This window comes from Brachycentrus maculatus, unplaced genomic scaffold (genome assembly GCF_059751285.1).
Source record: "Brachycentrus maculatus isolate JH-2025_06_01 unplaced genomic scaffold, ASM5975128v1 h1tg000079l, whole genome shotgun sequence".
NCBI classification, from domain to species: domain Eukaryota; kingdom Metazoa; phylum Arthropoda; class Insecta; order Trichoptera; family Brachycentridae; genus Brachycentrus; species Brachycentrus maculatus.
The window spans coordinates 457814-478146 of NW_028280833.1; the positions used below are offsets into that span (position 1 = coordinate 457814).

Consider the following 20333-nt stretch of genomic DNA (forward strand, 5'->3'; position numbering starts at 1 on the left):
TCACCATGGACTAGTATCTGAAGCGCGGGATTACTATACCTTGACGTGATAAACTATCAAGATAACATTGGAATTCATTGCATTGGGTACGGATGAGGGTCAAAAGAAAAATTTATCAATAATTTTTGTAAATTATTGAATGCTACATGTCAAATTGTTGCCATTATGTATATCGTTGTCGTACAGGAGAAAGTGACTAACTACCAAAACGTAAAATGTTCAGGAGGGTCATTTAAGTCACTTTTGCTTGGCAAGAAAATAAACACCAATGCAGTTAGTCATTTTCAACAAATCAATATAAACTATGCATCCAAGTTTAAAATCCTTTGGGATTTTTTTCATGGCAATATTAAGCTTGTAAAATATCAAATACTCAATGATCACGTTTTGGCAAAAAATGCACTTGGTCACTTTTTCCTGTATGACTACGTTATAAGAAGTTTTATTTGTAATCCATAACCCTTTTCGACTGGCAAATTTTAAACTTTCTCTTTTTATATATGTATTTATGATTTTTTCAAACATTATTCTGTTTAATTCCGTAAAATTTTAAGACGATTTTTTGTAATAAGTAATGATTTCAAATATTATGATAGTACTCTACCATTGAGGTTTGAATAAGACACAAGTGGACCCCTCAAGATTTTTATTTAAGAAAAATTTTAAGTGCAAAAAATTATCCGTAATGTACATGTATCTGTAAATAGTACGTAATGTTGAAAAACGACTTTGCATACGATCCGTAGTCAACGGTACCTCTATAAAAAACGACAATAGATGCGATCCGCAGCTTACGGGTTAGTAATAATCGTATTAATCCATTTTGTTTGTCTAATTTCAATACTTTTCGAAAATGTTTAGTCATTTACCACTTGTAACTTTAGGTACCTACTGAATTACTACTACCTAATGAAAGTGGGAATGCAGATTTTTATACCAGAACGTTTGGCTATCGTACTGGAAGTATGGGATTTGATTCCTAGGGGAAGGGGAGGAAATCCTTTTCAATATATTTTTGAAGCTATCATGGGTAGGAAGAGCTGAATTGATCACTTTGTCTTCGTTAGATTTTTTATGATATTAAAAATAAGTTTAAACTTATTTATGATCTATGCATCATTGAATGTGGATGACGGTCTTAAACAAATACTTTTTTTAAGTAATGACATTTTTTTTTAGAGTTTTTTTTTTAAACGATTTTTTTCAAATTCTGAATTTGAAAAAATCTTTCTTAGTTTCTAAAGTCATTTGATATAATATCATCTTCAAACTATCAATAATTCATCTCACTCCCTTGCCTTAGTGTACTTAAAATAAAATGTTAATAATCTAGTAAGCAATTGCATTATTCTGTTATTTTCGAGGTACCCTTATTTCATAACTGTAAGTATAATCACTCGAATGGATATATGATCTTAATAAAATAGGGTCCGAAAAACAAGTTCACTGTTTTGCCGTAAAGTTTCCCCTCATTTGCTTTACTATTTTCTCCTTCGCGCTCCCTATTACTCCATAAGTCCCAAAGTCTGGGCCTCCAGTGATCCTAGGGTGTCATACCATCCTCTCTAGGGATTGCTTATCTGGATCAATAATTATCGATTTCAAGAAGTGAAATCATTAGTTTGTAATACTTTTGATATCTTAAGAAGAAGAAAACAGTGAAGTTGGATATGTAATAAATTACAATTACTTAAAAATATATTGAATATAAATTTTGTAAAGGCATTGATTATTATTAGTGATGAAGGCCAAGTATTCGTTTAATACTCGGTACTCGGCGTTTTTTACTACTCGTACTCAGCCATTTGATTGAATGAACCGAGTTATTCGGCCGAGTACTCGGTTTGGCAAACATCAAATCGAGTATAACTCGTAGTTGGTTACTCGGTAAAACGTGTACTGGGTGAATCTCTAATTATTAAAATTTTTAAGAAATGCTGCTTACAGGCAAATATTTTAAAATAAAATGGTAATTTCATTAATAATTTAGATTAAAAGTTTTTTTATACATTAACCCAATTGGAACATATTATAAAACAGCCAATAAAGGAGAGATGAATATATGATAAAGATACGGGTATCCACGTAAAATAAAGTATCCAGTTTAAAAATTAGCGAAAAGTTTCCACACACCGTATATTACTACAGTATTAGAAAAATAAAATCACCACGACTTAAAAAAGAGGATTAATTTTTACACGTTTTTAATTATTCGCATTTTTTCTATTAAATCATCACAAAATAAAAAAAAATTGTTCCAAGATATTCATTAGTACCTTCATTAAATACACATGAAATAGCAAGCTTAGTATTTGATATTTCGATCCACGGATTTTATTACAATAAATTTAAATAGAAATATCCTATAATAACTACTATATTACGTTTAATTGTGGAAAAAATTGACGATATAAACATCCAGCACACGCTAATTTTCCACCGGCGTTTTTGGCTGGCGTTTCTACTCTGGTCTCGATCCTGTGGATTGATCTGCAGCAACAAATGATATCTCCTTCGCCATTCTGGTATATTTTCTGAAACCCTCTTCAGCTCTTCATACGTTGAGCAGCCCACGTCTTCGTATAAGTCGCTATTTAGCAATAATTTATTTTGAAAAAAAAATCCATGTTTGATATGAACACATTTTTGTTAGGATTCTTGCATTCGGAATTCCGAAAGAAGAAAACGCCAGTCGATAACGCGTATGTCGAAGGATTATGTTCACAGTACTTACCCGAGAAGTTATATTTTTTAATGTTGTTATCCCGTTGAGAATACCGATCGGCTTTATTGCTATCTCTTTTAAACATGCAACATCGTATATCTCTATCTCAAGTGGGCTGGGCTCATAATTTTTTTTGACAGGAAATCAATGGCGTGTCATCAAAATGCTACGCTCCTATTGGTTGAGTTAGTGCGCGCCATTTCTGCGCGGCTTCCGACCGAAGCATCATAGCCGGCGTCTTTCCGGCACTCGTCCTTCTTCTTTCAACGTCCGAAGAGAGCGGTGGTGTCAATTCTGTCCTCAGTCGAGTAGAACTTTTTTTTTGGCGTGTGGCCAAGAAGTTATGGGAAACGGTGAAAACAATTTTGCACAGGACGTAACTGAAGACCAACCAATGAACGGAACATCAGAAAACGGTGGCCCTGACAATGCTCAGGATAATGGAAGTGCTGAAGCTCCCGGCAGGGATGACGACAGGTATGATGAGTTTCAATAATTTGATGTTTCATTGTTTTGAATACATTTCTAAGTTTAACTGATTTCAATATGTAATTTCTTTGATGTTTTCATGTATTATTAGTTTTAGTTTGTAATATATTAGCGTTATCTCGATTTGTTCCGACACCGCCATGGCGGACGCCGCCGGCCCGTGTCTCGAATTAATTTGTTAATCCGAGTTCATCCCGTCACTTCCAGAGCAATCACTAGTTTTAACGATATTTTGGCATGCTTATTTGACTAAATAATTAATTGATATGTGTAGTTTATAACATTTCAGATGCTTTACTTTCTTTTTCCTCTATAATTTTCACTGTCGCTGAGGCGTGTATAAAATGGCGTCCCAAGCCTTGATTTTGGCGCCGCGTCGTTATTGATTTTTCGCACTAAGTTCGTCTGGGAAGTCTGCTCACTGTAAAGTTCTCTCCAAATTGGGGTATTCCAGAAGAAATCGGCATTTGCGTTGCGAGTCAGAATAAAAGTTTTATTTTCAGATCTTGTATAATTGGGGGTTAATGTCGCGGTGTAAGGTCAGTGGTAGTGGTCAGTTTGGGTCAGGTCAGCTCAGGTCAGAGCATCAGCATCAGCAGAATGGAGTAATAACTTGGTGTCTGTCTGCAGGTAGAGGAAAGGGCGGCCGCGCGCGCTGTCACCGTGCCGGAGACGCCATGATGGTATTTATCTCTTGGAAGGGTCTCTTAACGTTATGCTCAATCCAAACTGACTTTGCCTCGCCCAACTCTTGGGCCCTACTCCATATTTATTTGTTACATTTATTCATATTGATATTTTTGTCTCTTTGTTCATAGTAATTTTTATTTTACTTGCAAATATTGTTTTCACAATTTTTGACAAAAATTTCACTGTCTATTATTACTTTTAAAAATTTCCAGATATTTGATATGCAGAGTTACAGGTTCCATTTGATGAGGCATTCTTATTTGATGCAGTGCTTTGGAGAATTTCACATTAATTTTAATTAACTGTAAACAAAGTACTGCGTAATGTTAACGTAACTGAGCGTACTTTTGGCACACTAGCTTCGGCTCTCTTTCTATTTCCTACCTTGCTAATTCCATTTGTATGTTTACAGAAAATTATTTGTCGGTGGACTGAGCTGGGAAACCACAGACAGTGAGTACTATTTCTTTTTCCTCCCTTCCCCCCCCTGCCCTCCCCAAGCGTAGCGTCGCGTCGCGTCACCCTTGAATGCATCATTCCGTACAAATGCAGAATGACACAGCAAAGCTTTTCGATTACATTTCGGTTTTGTATAATACATATTTAGAATAAAAAGTAATCTCATGCAGGCATTGACTGTTTGTGCGTGTGCAATATAATACGCGCATTAAGTAATATACGTGTCTACAGTAATTCTAAAACAGATGAAAAATATGTAAAATAGGTGGAAAACAAAAGTAATTTAATTATTAGTATTAATTGGCAATTTCAAGAATATGTGTAGGGAACAAAAAAATTAAGTGTAGGAATCCATGCAACTGATAATATTATCAGTTCACTGTTGTCTTTGGCTATATTTGCATTTGCCATGTTTTTGCAGTAAGTTAGTACTTTATAAACTAGACAGGAGTATGGAAGGCACATAAATGTCTGTGCCTCCTGAAACTAATATAGCCAGGCGTTCATTATTTATCAAATACTAGATTTAATTTTTAAGACTGAATTTATAACTTGATCGCTATATTTTTGAGATATTCCAAACCCATAATACATGGTGCCCGTTTAATTTGCTTGCAGTATTCTTTCTATTGTTATAAAGAAAAAGGTATTTTAAAAATCTAGAAAAAACTTTTTTTGTCGAGTTAAATGGTTTTATTTGTGTGAATGCCTAGTGCATGTAAGGGCTTACTTCATGATGATCATTCCAGTTCTGCTACTGAGTAGCGTTGAAGATACTCATACCAAACCTCTGATGTCCCCGATGTAGTAGTCGAAATCTCGTAGCTCCGAGAACCCGTTTGTTAATGTGTGTTCACTTGTTCGCAGAGGAATTAAGGGAACACTTCGGTGCCTATGGAGACATTGACAGCATTAATGTTAAAACTGACCCCAACACCGGAAGGTCGAGAGGATTCGCCTTCATCGTGTTCAAGGCTTCCGACTCCATCGAGAAGGTGATGAACGCCGGCGACCACACCATCAACAACAAGAAAGTCGACCCCAAGAAAGCCAAGGCCAGATTCGGGAAGATCTTCGTCGGAGGACTGAGCAACGAGATCTCTGATGACGATATCAAGTCATACTTCGCACAGTACGGAACTGTAAGTACCATTTACCGATACTTTCTCAATTCCGATATTGAGTCTCCCGATGGGAACGCCGGTTTATTGATTTTATCGTTTGTCACCAGATTGTGGAGGTCGAGATGCCCTTCGATAAGACAAAGAACCAGAGGAAGGGATTCTGCTTCATTACATTCGAGTCGGAGCAAGTTGTCAATGAGCTGCTCAAGACACCCAAACAGACCATCTCCGGAAAGGAGGTAATGAACAATTCTGATTACCTAACTCAATATAAAGTATGAATGGAATGCTATCAATTTATGATTTTTTAGAAATAATTCAGTAAAATTTGCAATTGGAATACTTTATCTTGTTAACAGCCGATAGGTTAAGTTTGGATAGATAAGCGGATAGATAAGATTTTGGTATGGGTTCTGAATTATGTTGACATGTGTAAGGATGAAACTTGGCTCCGAGTCTGAGGCGGCCGAGTCACACTCCAGCGCTAGCAATAGCAGAACCCTCTGGAGTGCGGCTGCCGTGCTGACGCTGTGGCGCCGCGGCTGAACACTGCGGGTGTGTGGGTGTGTGTGCGAGGAGCGGTGGGGGGAGTAGTAGCGGCGGCTGACGGAGTGTGGTGTTGCAGGTGGACGTGAAGAAGGCCACCCCCAAGCCGGACGGGCCCGGAGGGCTAGGCGGGCGCGGCGGCGCGCGCGGCGGGCGCGGTGGGCGCGGGGGCCGCGGCGGGCGCGGGGGCGGCTACGGCGGCCAGGGCGGCTGGGGCGGCGGCCAGGGCTACGGGGGCTACGGCGGCTACGGCCAGGGCGGCTATGGCGGCGGATACGACGGCTACGGCGGCGGCTACGACTACTACGGCACGGGCTACGGAGGCTACGGGGGCTACGATTACACCGGCTACAACAACTATGGTAATAAAGCACACAATAAGCAGCACCACCAACAGCAGCACTAGCTGGAGAGATCGACGCCGCCTGAAATATTGTTCGGTTAATGCTGAGAGATATTTATTTTTTGGATAACTTTTTTCGAACCCGAAAATAATATACGAAGCCATTTAAAAGAACAATATTTTATACGTGAGATACCTTTCATATATATAATGTATATAATTTAGTTTATATTTGTAATACCACGTTTGGCATTTGTAGCACTGTCACATGGCTCTCGCTGCCAGCTCGACAGTGCTACATTTGGGAAATTGGGTAAATAGTATATGGAAGATACATTGTGAAATATTGAGCTTTTAAATAAAGCATTTCTTAAATGGTATTCTCAATGTGTTTGCCATATATTCATACCCCATTTCCACTGCCTCGTCCCACCATCCTCCATTCTACATCATTCTGGAAAAGGAAATCTTAACCCACCTAATGAGTATCACACAACACTCAAATATGGGATCGCAAGCATTTATTCCTTCACATAAAGCTAGTAAATTCAACTCAGTAAAATGCAGAAAGTTATACAAGTACATGTTTGCCTTTTTGATGCCCGAAGAGAGGGTCTAAATAACCTAGCTATATTGGAACACATCTAACATGGTAAAAGACAAAGAAACTGACCCGATTAAGATAAAAGGCCTATTCAATTTGCTAATTGGCAATTTATTATTGTGCCAGACTACGGCGGCTATGGGGGGTACGAGGGAGGTTACGGAGCTCGGAGCGGCGCCCCCCGAGTGAAAGGTACCCCCGTCTTAGCTCAATCTTAGTTCTCCCACTACACATGGCAGACTAAACTTTCTAGAGCAGATTGTCATACGAAGCAGAGAACCGCTAAATGGATCCAAATTGGAAATTATAAGCGATGCGGAACGATAGTTTGCGGAAAATTTAGAATTTTGTCATTGTGTTTTGGTTCATTTAGTTTGGATGCAGATTTTCTACAGAGTATGACAATCTGAGTAAAAAGCGGGTTGGATCTTTGATTAATGGAAAAAAAATGAGCAAAATTTGCGTTAATATTCAGTCGAGTGGAAAGTTTAGACTGCTGACAGAAGTGTTTTTATTTTACCTTTGTGTGCTGTTTGCTTGCACTAAATGAGTTCCATAAAATAGTAAATACAAAGGAATTAGCATTTTCCTCGAGTGTTCACAGTTAATGCATGCAAGGTAAAGTTGGCACTGTCTCGACCAGTAATTTCCTTTTTGCTATCACCTTCATCTCTGCCATCAGACTGAAAGTAGAGTACTGACCTTAGTTGATACATGAGATGGTAGGAGTCGAGTTGGATGGTCTGACTAACACTGTGGGAGTGAGTGAGTAAGTATAGGAGTGCGGGCGGAGAGGAGCGAAGGGAGTTGAGTTGGGAGCAATGTGTAACGGGTTTGTGGGTGCAGGGAGCTCAGGCGGCGGCTACACGGGAGGCAAGCAGCGCGGCGGAGGGGGCGGCGGCGGTGGGGGCAGAGTCAACCAGAGGCACCAGCCCTACTGAGCTAGCGCATCTCCTCCGCGTCTTCTGTTAAGGTAACCACCTTACCTTACCTCTTGTCATATCCCGTTGCTGGATTGCGTAGATGTAGGCCACTAAGCATTGGTTCTGTTTCCAGGTTAAGATTCATCTCTCGTCATCGAGTAATTTCCGATGTTCTTGGTAAGCTCACCGCATCTTCATGAGAATCAGATCATTCCATATCATCGAAAGGGAAGGGAAGTTATAGGCAAGTTAGGAAGTAATCCAGCAACCTGGTGACGGATGCCGCGTCCGGTATCAAAGGAATCCCAACTCAACTTCAATCGTGTTCATCGCCCGCATTTTTATATCTTACGTTTACTGTAACTCTTAGATCTTGTACAAATTCTAATATTATGGATAATTTAAAGTTTGTGACATCCCGCTCGAGGGAGTAGTCCCTCAATATTGTTTGTCCTCTTATATACCTTGTGTGAGAAATATTTTTTATTTTATACACTTACGCGATCGTTTTCGGAGACTGTGTATTTTATGGAACAAATATGGAACCGTTAAGTATTCTACGTTCCCGCGCCGGGATCTGGTCCGCGGGAGTACTTGCTTCCAAGTACAGTACAATCCTGCATAGGCCCCTGAATTGACATTTCATGTCTAGCAATTCTTAATGTTAGTAAATTGTAGATTTTAAGTAAATTGATCTGATATTTCTTCAGATATTCAAAATTGATGTACACGTCTTGGAAAATAAATCTTGTGTAAATAAATTTGTATTTTTCTTAAATAAATCTTATTTAATTTACTTTTTTACTTATAATTTTCAACACCATTCTTCCATCTCGGTGGAAACATTTATTTACCACTGAATTCAAATATCCTGGAAGATAAAAAAACTGCAGTGTGCAAAAAGAAAATATAAGATTTTCTTGTTGGGAGGAGGAAATCAGGGTTGTTAGAAAGGGAGTACTGGAGTTATCATTGGCGAAAATATTTGAGAAGGAAAATGCAAAGGTAAGAAGGGAATAAAAATTATTAGAAAGTATACTGGGATTATCCTGACGCTTAAAAATCTATGAGGAAAACATGAACTTTTCATAATTTGGCATTTTGAAATTCACAAAAAGGTAATTACATATTTGAAATGTAAATTAAATTTAAAATGTAACTTTGTTTTAAAATCACCATAGTTAATTTATAGAATTTTTATAATGATTTGAAGTCAAATTTTGATTATAAAACGGAAAATCACAAAGTTAGTGCTTCAAACGTAAATTATGAAATGTATTTAGTTTATTTCGATTTTTGATTTGACGTTGATTCCATAGTTGAAGCGAATAATTCCGTTTGAGGTCACTGGTAGCCCCCATGACGCTGTGATACAGAAATTTTTCCGCAGCGCCACGTCGGACACGCCAACGTCTAGCGCTAGCGTAATTGTTAAGCCAAAAATTATATTAGGTTACAACAAAATTAAGGGAGAATCAAAAGAAAGTGATAAAATGTGTTCATTTTCTTCACCATTGCGCTAACATGTAAAGTGATGCAGAATATTAGGAATCCAGCTTCTGCTGAGTACTGCCGTAGTTAACGTGTTAAATGCCATGGGGGGCACCAGTGACCTCAATTAAGAGCTATATTCAAAATGCTTTTAACTATGGAACCCATCGCCAAATCAAAAAATTCAATAAACTAAATACATTACATTATTAAAATACGTAAATAACCGAAAAGTATATTTTTGTGAAATTCAAAATTATATAATAAAATAACTAAGTAATTCTTTTCACATGAATTTTATTTGACCAGCAACCGGGTTTCGTCGTAACCGACATCACCAGTCTGATGATATCGGTTACGACGAAATTCGGTTGCTGGTCAAGTAAAATTAATGGCGAAAAAATTACATAGTTATTTTATTATATAAAATGCAGTTCCTCCAAGAAATGTCAGTACAAAACTTAAAAAAAATATATCAAAATTTTTGTATTGGCGTTTAACGTATTAACACATGGGTCATGTTCAACGAAGTTTAAAATTTCTATTGTTGAATTTAGAAACGAGTGATCGAGAAAATACCCTGAGACCGTTGGATCCAAGACCAAAACAATTCAAGCATGAGCTGGAAACTAAAACAGGCAAAGTTAGAGATACTAGACGTTTTTGCGTACACTGTTATGAAACTATGGTGCAACAATTTGGACGAAAATTAGCGAAAAATAAAGCTAAGAAAGTTAATACTTATTGCTCCCAATGTGACGGAAAACCACATGTTTGTTTACAATGTTTTAGTAACCATCACCAATACATATAATTTTTTAAGCAATTATATTACTTATATATACATAGTTGATCATTATTGTTTACTTAATAATTGATGAATGTTTCATAATTTTTTCAAGATTTTTTAATGCCATCATGTCACGGAATAGCATTTGGGTGTTTTTTTCATTTGATAAGCTGTTTTTTTTAAATATTTATTCAAGGAAAATAGTTTTTCATAACACTAACCTCCCAAGAAAATGTGAAAAACAATTTCACTATATATTGTAAAGCTGACGATTAAACACATCTTATACTTACAGACTATGACTTTTTATTGATTTTTTCTTAAGCGTTAGGAAAGTAGACTTATTTTCTAAAGTTTACTAGGTATACGTGTCAAACTGAAGAGGATTACTCTCAAGCGCCACGTCGGTCGCTACATACGCTAAATAAAGGAGAAGTGTGACCGGCAGCGCAAAAAAGCTTTTTTAATAAAGCTCTTGATTGAGGTCACCGGTGCCCCCCATGGCGTTTAACGTGATAAAAGGTAATACAATTTTTTATAAAGGTAAATGTCTAATGACGGTAATTGGTGAGTATGTAGAAACAGGAGACGTGGAAATATGTAGAGCTAAATTTTTCATCTGAAGGAAAATGTAATATGGCTTTCATGGTAAGTTAGAAGGGCGTTTTCTTTTGTGAAAATGGGCAAAAATGATGATCGCGCAGAATTCACCAATGTATAATTATTTCATGGTTAATTTTTGTTAATTAATACTATGAAGCAATTCGAGAAATTCGATTATAATTCAATCAAAGGAGTATTGCTAATATTACGAGTATGAGCGATGTTTACAGTAAATATATATACTGTATACATATTTTTTCCTCTTAAACTCGCATAATTAAAAATTTTAATAGATTAGTATTGATATTTATGATTATGAAAAATTATGTCATGATTGTAAAATTTTTAATTATTATTTAAACGAATTTTATCATGCCTGATGTTTTACTCGAAAACAAATAATTTTAAAATGGGCAAAAATGATGATCGGGTAGAATTCGCTGGCAAATACGTGATCTCACTTATTCCGGCTTGGGGTCAATTGAGTTCGTCCGTTCACCCCAGCGTGACCTCTATTTCGCGGGTGGGACGCGATTGCTAGTACATATTGCCAATTTCAGAACTGCGCAGATGTGTGTTCGACTTACGTATTCAACAAATTGGCTATTGACTCTTGATGTTTATAAACTGTCGAAGATTTGGCTTCCGTAAATGGATCGGGTTCAAAATGGGGTGAAATAATTAATACAATAATTTTGCTAAAAATCAAGGGTTTTTTGGACCTAAACGTGATTATTTATTTGCGTCCTCTCTTGTTACGAGCAAAAAGTTAATGGTTTATTTATAGATTTGGCGTTTAGTTTGTAGAACTCCATTTTAATTTATGTATTAAATGTTAAATCAAACATTGATATTTTCAGTTTACTAAGTTGTGTTTTTGTGTGTGTTTTTTAAAAATAATAAAATACTACTTAGTAGACTCACACGATCAGTGTATGATTTAAAATTTAATACATAAGTTAATAGATATTACTTTGAAAAGGTAATTTGCAAGATATATTTTTAATTTAACATAATTCCGCTAGATGGCAATCTCAAATGGAGTTAAATATTATTATAAAATGTCCATAGATGGCAAAATTATGTGTACTCTGTGACTGAAATTGCGAATCAAACTCCGGTTTTAGATCAATGATTCCTAACGTAGTCGAAAGCAAACATGAAATATTTGTTATAGACGAGCAAAACATGGAGATGTGACGTTTTGTTTCCAATTCGATATTGGTTCTAATGGTCACTACCTCGATAATCGTTTGTAAAAATATCAGATTCATTCGATTGATTGGTCGATTATTATATTATTTCGAGACTGAGGGTGCTGATAAATGACTACTCCAACTATATACATGGTTTCAAGGAGCGTTGGACCATCTCAATGCGTTCTATACTGTAATCGCCTGTTTACTAAGCTCTAGGTCCTAAAATATATGTAAAAATTTTGAATTGATATTTGGGGTAGTGGAGCATGTTGGAGGTAAAATTAAATGAGAACAGATATTATTTATCATAACAAAATATATTTTAAAACTTCAATTCATATAAATAAGACTTTTCACATATCTCACTGCGAAATAATCAAATTGTATCGATTCCTTAGGGGATTCTGATATTCACAAAAATGAAGATAGGATACATGAAAAGACGATTATAATTTTTTTGTTAATTAATGCTATGAAATAATTCGAGATATTCGATTACAATTCAATCAAAGGAGCGTTGCTAATATTTCGAGTATGAGCGATGTTTACAGTAAATAGGTTTGTTTTCTTATTAAAACTGGCATATTATATGTAATTTTTAATTGATAAGTAATGATATTTGTGTATATTATTCATGAAAATTACTTGATGGTGGGAAAAATGCAAATGATTAAATATAAGAAATTTAAAATGCCCGATGTTTAACAAATAAATAATTTAACATTCAACTTGCCTAAAATTAAATAAACTCTTATTAAGTACTACATTTGATAAAACACTTGTAGATTCAGAACCCTTTTGAGAGACCATCTTCCGTTTGTTTGACTCATTATTCGCTTACATTCGACTCATTTGATGACGACTCTCCACTGTCCTCTTGTGAAGAGTTCGATATCTGGTCCAAGGTGGAAATGGAACAGTTCGCCGTGTAGGGAGATTCGCACACTTTGGAAATGGGGCTAAAATGTAGGCCAAGAGGGCAGTTCATAGGTATCAAGTATCCATGTTCGCAAACATAGTATTTGTTACAATTTTCGGGGTCCGGTCTCAAATCTGCGAAGGGTCCATTACTTTGTTCGCATTTCAATAAATCTTTCGGCTGGAGATTATTTTCTACGGGGGAATAACTGACTTCGCGTGGCGCGGTGCTATTTTGAAGTTGACATCTTGCATTCTGTGGATAATCACATACTTTTAAGTAAGGATTGAAATGCAAACCAGCTGGACATGGCATAGAAATCAGGTATCCTCCATCGCAAACGTAGTATTTTCCGCAGTCTTTCGGATCCGGTCTCAAATCAGCGTAAGGTCCACTGTTTTGGACACATTGGTTGGGACCTTCCAAAACCTTGTCAATGGTATTGGGATTTATTTGGTTTGAACTGTTTTCTAGTTGGCATCTGGCATTTTGTGGTAAATCACATACTTTGAAGATGGTACTGAAATGCAAACCAGCTGGACACGGCATGGAAATGAGGAGTCCCGCATCACAAACGTAGTATTTTCCGCAGTCTTTAGGATCTGGCCTCAAATCGGCATAAGGCCGATTGCTCTGGACACATTGATTGGGACCTTCCAACTCTTCTGGAATAATAACAAGACTGGATTCGCCTGTACTATTTCCTAGACGGCATCTTGCTTCTTGCGGTACATCGCAAACTTTGTATAGCGTGCTGAAATGTAATCCATCGGGACACGTCATGGAAATGAGATAATTCACATCACAAACATAGTACTTGCTACAGTTTTTAGGATCAGGTCGTAAATCAGCCAGAGTTCCGTTTCCCTGTTGTTCGCATGGTTGCAATTCTTCTGATACTCTTTGTTTTAAGGTCTGAGTAAACACGTCGACGGTATTGGCACTTTGAGGTAAGGCTCTAGCTGCTGGGCCGTTATCAGTGGTGCATCTCGCATTATGGGGATAATCGCAAACTTTTAAGTACGGATTGAAATGTAAGCCAACCGGGCAAGCCATGGGAATAAGGAAACCGGTTTCACACACGTAATAATTGCTGCAATTATTCGGATCAGGCCTCAAGTCGGCATCTATTGTGTTTTGTTGTTCGCATCGTTCGAAGGATATGTCTCTTCGGGGGAAGAGTTCGGGAATTTCGTAAGGGATTCCCGGTTTAAAAAACGACTCGCATCCTGCGACATTAGGGTGGTCGCAAACTTTCTTATTGGGGTTGAAGTGAAGATTAGCTGGGCAGTCTCTGCATAGTGGCTTTTGGCCGATCGCTACGCAAACATAGAAAAGGCGACAGTCATCAGGGTGCGCCATCAGTCTGTCGTCTCCAATGTCATCGGGACATATGACATTAGTAACACTGTTGTCTATACACCTTTGAGATATGTTATTTGAGTCGGACAAACTGTCTAAGACGGAAATTTTTCGTTGGAATAATTTTCTAAGGAGAAACTGTCGTGATTTTTCTCCGCTTTCTTCGCTTTCCTCGCTGTCACTAATCTCACTGTTACACGAGTCGCACTTGGCCAGGCTGGATTTGATGCAGAAACGTAAATTTTTATCAAACTTCTCATCTTCTGGACAGACCCTGAAATATAGAAACAAAATAAATATATAACATATTATTGACCGGACGTCAATTGATAATGAAAACATAACTATTTTTCTTATCTGTATTTTTATCCTATTTGTAATAGATACTTAATTGATTATATTATCTACTATCATAATAGATGAATGACTTTCCGTGAAATATGTAACTTCGCAATTGTCAAGCAAAAAATATCATAGGCTATCACATCCTAAGAAACGTTTCTTAAAAAAAAAGCATTGTGAAAAAATTTCAACTTTTGATTTTTTTTACGTTAGAAACTATACACGATGCAAATGTTAGTGATATAATAAATAAATTTACTATGTATTCATTACAGAAAAAAAATTGTAGCCGCAAATAAAATTCAGCAATAAAATAAAATAAAATAAACTGGCGAAGAGATAACAAAGACGAATGTATTAAAGGTCTAAAGTCTAGAGTGTACCAAGAATTTAAAATCAAAGCACCCTTAACAGGACACGCACAAATTAGCAATGTCCAATTTACACAAGCGAGTACGAGTACAAGTATAGAATAATTATTGCTATTTTCCTTTTCCAACCTTTTAATTATCCCCCATGTATTTTCCCATACAGCAACAAAGTCCCTGAGGTGCTTTATTTACATCATAAATATGATAACATATCCCATCAAATAAATTCCATCGAAAATCTGAAGAGCAGGACCGGTCATGTAATTTTCCATTTAGTCAAAACCATGTTGATACGATGCGGTTCCCTATGCACCATTTGAGTCCGAATAAGAGTAAAAGAGAATAAGAGAAAAAAACGCAAGAAAGAGAACTAACACTGTAAAAAATGTAGGGGATACAGGAAAAAAGCTGCCAGAAATATAAAGGATGTTTCTAGACAATCTAGACGAAATAAAAATACTTTTTTTTTAAATTACCAAACGTCCAAGTGACTCTGAAATCTAGCTACGGCTTATGCAACACCGTTTATCATGACCCTACTCGTGAGTGGATTTACTCTTTATGTTTAATGTTACTATAATTTCATGTAATTCATGAATGAAAATTCTAGGCAAAAACACTCGCTAATAAAAATACGACAAAATCTGAAATAAATATAATATAATTACCTGTGAGTTGCTCGACCATCGACGCAACTGATGAATCCAGAGCAGTCTGAAGGAACAGGAAGCAAGAAATTGCCATGTTCAGGACATTTGGCAATACTACAGTCTTCTGCATGGACTGCAAGAAGACCCAGCAAACCCAATATCAAATACCTTAACATTTCGGCTTTTATTCTTGATTCTCCAATCAAAACTGTCGCGAAAAATTATGTAGAAAATCTAGTTTAAATTAGTAGTTGATCGCTGGTTGATAAAGTAATTATTTATGTCCTAGTGTCGCGATTTTCTTCTTTTTATACTTCTCTCGCGAATCTCCATTGATAAGATAATGACAATTATTGTACCTCCATGTTGATCACTTGGTAGAACATTCGCGGAAATAAAGGCTTAATCAATACAAAACTGATAATCCCTTTATTGCTTTGATAGTTATAGTAATAATATATTTACGCATGTCCGATGATGCATCCAAAAATATATTTTTATTTAATTTATTAGATTTCAGTTTTGTATTGGCATTTCTTCACTTCTTCGTGGAACTGCATTTTATATAATAATAAAACCCTTATCCGCACCCCAATGGTGCATAGGGCACTGCTTCATATAAATGCAGTGTTATCTTGATCGTTTACACATGAAGGAAAGGTGATAAGTGATTTATTCACTGAAATATTTATTCAATACTACCATGGACTGGTACCTGAAGCGGAGGCCTGATCACCTTTCCTTCATGTGTAAACGATCAAGATAACACTGCGTTTATATGACACAGTGCCCTATGCATCATTGGGGTGTGGATAAGGGTTATATATATATATATATACATATATATATATATATATATATATATATATATATATATATATATATATATATATATATATATATATATATATATATATATATATATATATATATATATATATATATATATATATATATATATATATATATATACGCACCGTATACGGTGAAAATGATGCGGAATTCATCGAAAAACGTGTCTTATAGATTTTAAGAAATAGTTATATTTACCAAGTAAAACTTTAATTAAAAAAATATAGGTATTACCGCAAAGTGACGAATCAAACAATTAAATTATCGATGCGTTGTTTCCTAATTTTTTAAAATTAATTAGGATACTAGAACACATTGCTAAAAGAGAAAAATCATATTTTTACATGTGTCAAAAGCAAGCTTTTTTTACCATAATGGCAGTGCTATCTGTTGAACGTAACAGCAACACACGCAGTTTCTGTCACAGTTGTGTACAGTTGCTGTCACTTGCAGCATTTTCAAGGCTTTCAATTGAATGGATCATTCTCACGATGTGTTATTATTGGCTAATAAATTATTATGAAAAATCACTAGACTATCCGTAACATTCTTATTGAAATCTGTAGAGAAGTAAGGGAGATATTGAGGTTCAAACTATAGATATTTGAATAAAACGAAAAACGGACACCGCTATACGTCATCAAATTTAACGTCATCGGGTGCGTTATGGGGCGTAGTCCTTTATGTATCTGCTTTATACAGCTGTAATAGTTAGTAGTAGCGTGGATTCGTTTCTGTGACGTCATTCGAAAACAACGTTTTTATGAAGTCGAATTTTGCAAACGAAAATGATGAATGAAAATGTTGATTATATCGGCTGTTATAGACACAAAATCTGCCTACCCCTGCGGGGAAGCGGCGTGATGGTTAGTTTGTTAGTTATATATATATATATATATATATATATATATATATATATATATATATATATATATATATATATATATATATATATATATATATATATATTTATATATTTATATAGATATTTATATATTTAATAAAAGAATTATTACACAAAAATGTAATTGTTTTCTTTATCAAAACATAAACAAAAGTCATCCAATTAATCATAATTATTAAAGATAAAAAAAATGCAATCACCGGAAGTTTTGGCTGCATGTAATCTGCTGTTGTTCAGTCAGACAAAATTCAAGGAATCAATTTTTTTTAAATAAATGTTTAATGTAGATATTAGTGATGTTCCGGTTTCAATATATCAGCAATACAAGTGAATCGTTATAGGGCAGGGAACGATTTGCTGATTTATACATCTATTATACATAATGTGTATAAATTTCCGCTAAAAAGTATCTCCGATTAAAAATCTACTATTTAAATACATTTAGATTCCTCTGAAGATTCAATCAACTAAATTTAATTATTGTAAAAAAAATGTTTTTATTATTATTTCTTAAGTTAGCTTATATTACAACTAATATAAACTATTATTTACACTCAATTTACATTATATAATATATATATATATATATATATATATATATATATATATATATATATATATATATATATATATATATATATATATATATATATATATATATATATATATATCATCCTTCGTTTGCCAGTTCCATGTTTCGCTTCCATACATTAGTGTCAGTATCAGCACGCCGTTGTGAACCGCTAGCTTGGCTTCCATGGACATATTTTATAAAAGTTTTAATGCGATATCAATTAATGATTCATGTACATCGAATTTCGTCGTAATAAAAATTTCTTATCTTTTCTTGCTGCTCGTGTTAATATCCTTTGTGCAGGAATAAACTTGTTGATAATGCGGTAACTACAAAACCAGCAAAAGTACCTACTTATAAAAAAAATAAAAATAACAAAAAAAATACTGAAAGCTTCAATAGGTAGGTACTTGATGTCTATTTAGTTGAAGTGGCTGTGTACTCGAAGTGTAGCTGTAATGATTTATGTTCGCGCGAATAATTTACATAATGGATAAATATCACGATGTGATCACAAGACTATCGGTAGCATTCTTATTGAAATATGTAGAGAAATAAGGGATATATGAAGGTTTAAACTTTTTTATAAAACGAAAAACCATCGGACTGGTTGGAGGCTAGGAAAAAAATTATGTGATGACGTCGGTATCAACGAAACCCGATCACTGGCCAAATAAAATAAAAGTCGATAAAACTGTATAGTTTTATTATATAAAATACTGTCCGCCTCCGTAGTGTAATGGTCAGCACGCTCGGCTACCGTTCTGGAAGTCCCGGGTTCGATTCCCAGGGGGGGGTCAAATAAATATTTATTTTACCCCCCTTGGGAATCGAACCCGGGACCTCCAGAACGGTAGCCGAGCGTGCTGACCATTACCCTAAGGAGGTGGATCTTTTTTATATGAAGGTATAATAAATAATAATTAAATTGATTATGCGAAGAGATTCTGTCCACTAAAAATGATTGCCAGTCGTATAAATTGTTATTCCGTTAACTTACCTCATTCATTCAGAATTTTTATCAGCTTAAATATGTTTGTTAACAACTGAGTGATTTTGAGATTAATAATAATACATTTTAACGACATGATTTGTTTATTTACGACGAAAAAAATAATCATTTCCGAATATATGTTATCAGTCGGATTATGAAAATACGTCGCGACGCAAATCGGTGAATCGATTAATCTGGATATTTTCACAAAGTAAATCAAATCAGATTGAAGAGGAAGACCTTAACCACATATTTTCTGTTTGCCCAATAAATGACCAAGTGCCAATTTTTTTTAAAACTCTGGCCCCGCTTATTCCCCTCCCTACAGATATCCATCTCATCCTGGCGAGCAGGAACCCTATTATGTACAGACTTTTAGTGTTTTTTTAAAATTAAATGGAATAAATTTATAGTTTAATAATAATAATAATAATAAACCCTTACCGCACCCCAATGGTGCATAGGGCACTGCTTCATATAAACGCAGTGTTATCTCGATCATTTACACATGAAGGAAAGGTGATCAGCCCTCCGCTTCAGGTTCCAGTCCAGGGTAATATTGAATAAATATTACAGTGAAAAAATCACTTATATTTATTTGACCCCCCCTGGGAATCGAACCCGGGACCTCCAGAACGGTAGCCAAGCGTGCTGACCATTACACTACGGAGGTGGACCACCATTACACTACGGAGTTTAATAATAAGTCTATCATATTTCATTATTGAGAATTCAATTAACTTGACATTGGCAAATGCAATGTATTTCATGTGCAACACCATTCCACATTTAAAAAAAAATCATATCAGAGTTGTAATGAGTTTTTCAACCCAAAATGGTGATTTAAAACTGTAATAAATTGTGGATAATTTTATTACAGGTGTCTGAATTTGAGCGAAGTATCTAGGGTTTTTATTTATTTATTTATTTATTGAACGGCTAATGCCTTCAACATGATTAATGCATATATGTAAATTTAAATAATAATAATAATAAAACCCTTATCCGCACCCCAATGGTGCAAAGGGCACTGCGTCATATAAACGCAGTGTTATCTTGATCGTTTACACATGAAGGAAAGGTGATCAGCCCTCCGCTTCAAGGAACCAGTCCATGGTAATATTGAATAAATATGACAGTGAAAAATCACTAATATTTATTTTACCCCTCTTGGGAATCGAACCCGGGACCTCCAGAACGGTAGCCGAGCGTGCTGACCATTATACTACGGAGGTGGACAAATATGTAAATATGTAAATTTAGTAATTATATAAAAATATTATTACGAATACACTAATAGAGAAACAAAAAATATAAAACATAAAATAAAATAAATAATACTAAGCACTGGTAAATACACGTCTCCTTCACACACATGA

At 35.4% G+C, this 20333-nt stretch overlaps 2 protein-coding genes and 1 non-coding gene across 4 annotated transcripts; 2 read left to right on the forward strand and 1 right to left on the reverse strand.

The window, feature by feature from the left end:
• The first annotated feature begins 2977 nt into the window (after window positions 1-2977).
• sqd (RNA-binding protein squid) lies at window positions 2978-8664 on the forward strand. Of its 2 annotated transcripts, XM_088257349.1 has the most exons (8): window positions 2978-3202; window positions 4317-4357; window positions 5231-5505; window positions 5595-5726; window positions 6113-6395; window positions 7107-7172; window positions 7827-7953; window positions 8037-8664. In XM_088257349.1, exons 1-7 carry the CDS (start codon window positions 3069-3071, stop codon window positions 7919-7921), a joined length of 1026 nt encoding a protein of 341 aa, XP_088113475.1. In that variant the 5' UTR covers window positions 2978-3068; the 3' UTR covers window positions 7922-7953; window positions 8037-8664. The 2 variants fall into 2 exon arrangements, with proteins under 2 accessions (XP_088113475.1, XP_088113476.1); XM_088257350.1 differs by lacking the exon at window positions 7107-7172 and having other exon boundaries at window positions 2980-3202.
• Window positions 5092-5160, forward strand: LOC148311043 (small nucleolar RNA snR61/Z1/Z11). Its single transcript, XR_015837319.1, has one exon. It is a non-coding gene; the product is annotated as a small nucleolar RNA snR61/Z1/Z11 (small nucleolar RNA).
• Window positions 8665-12444: 3780 nt separating the features above from the next.
• Window positions 12445-15891, reverse strand: LOC148311044 (uncharacterized). The gene is made up of 2 exons (XM_088257345.1): window positions 15649-15891; window positions 12445-14541 (listed from the first exon to the last, which is right to left on the reverse strand). The coding sequence occupies exons 1-2, from the start codon at window positions 15804-15806 to the stop codon at window positions 12816-12818; spliced, it is 1884 nt and encodes a 627-aa protein (XP_088113471.1). The 5' UTR covers window positions 15807-15891; the 3' UTR covers window positions 12445-12815.
• Window positions 15892-20333: the final 4442 nt, after the last annotated feature.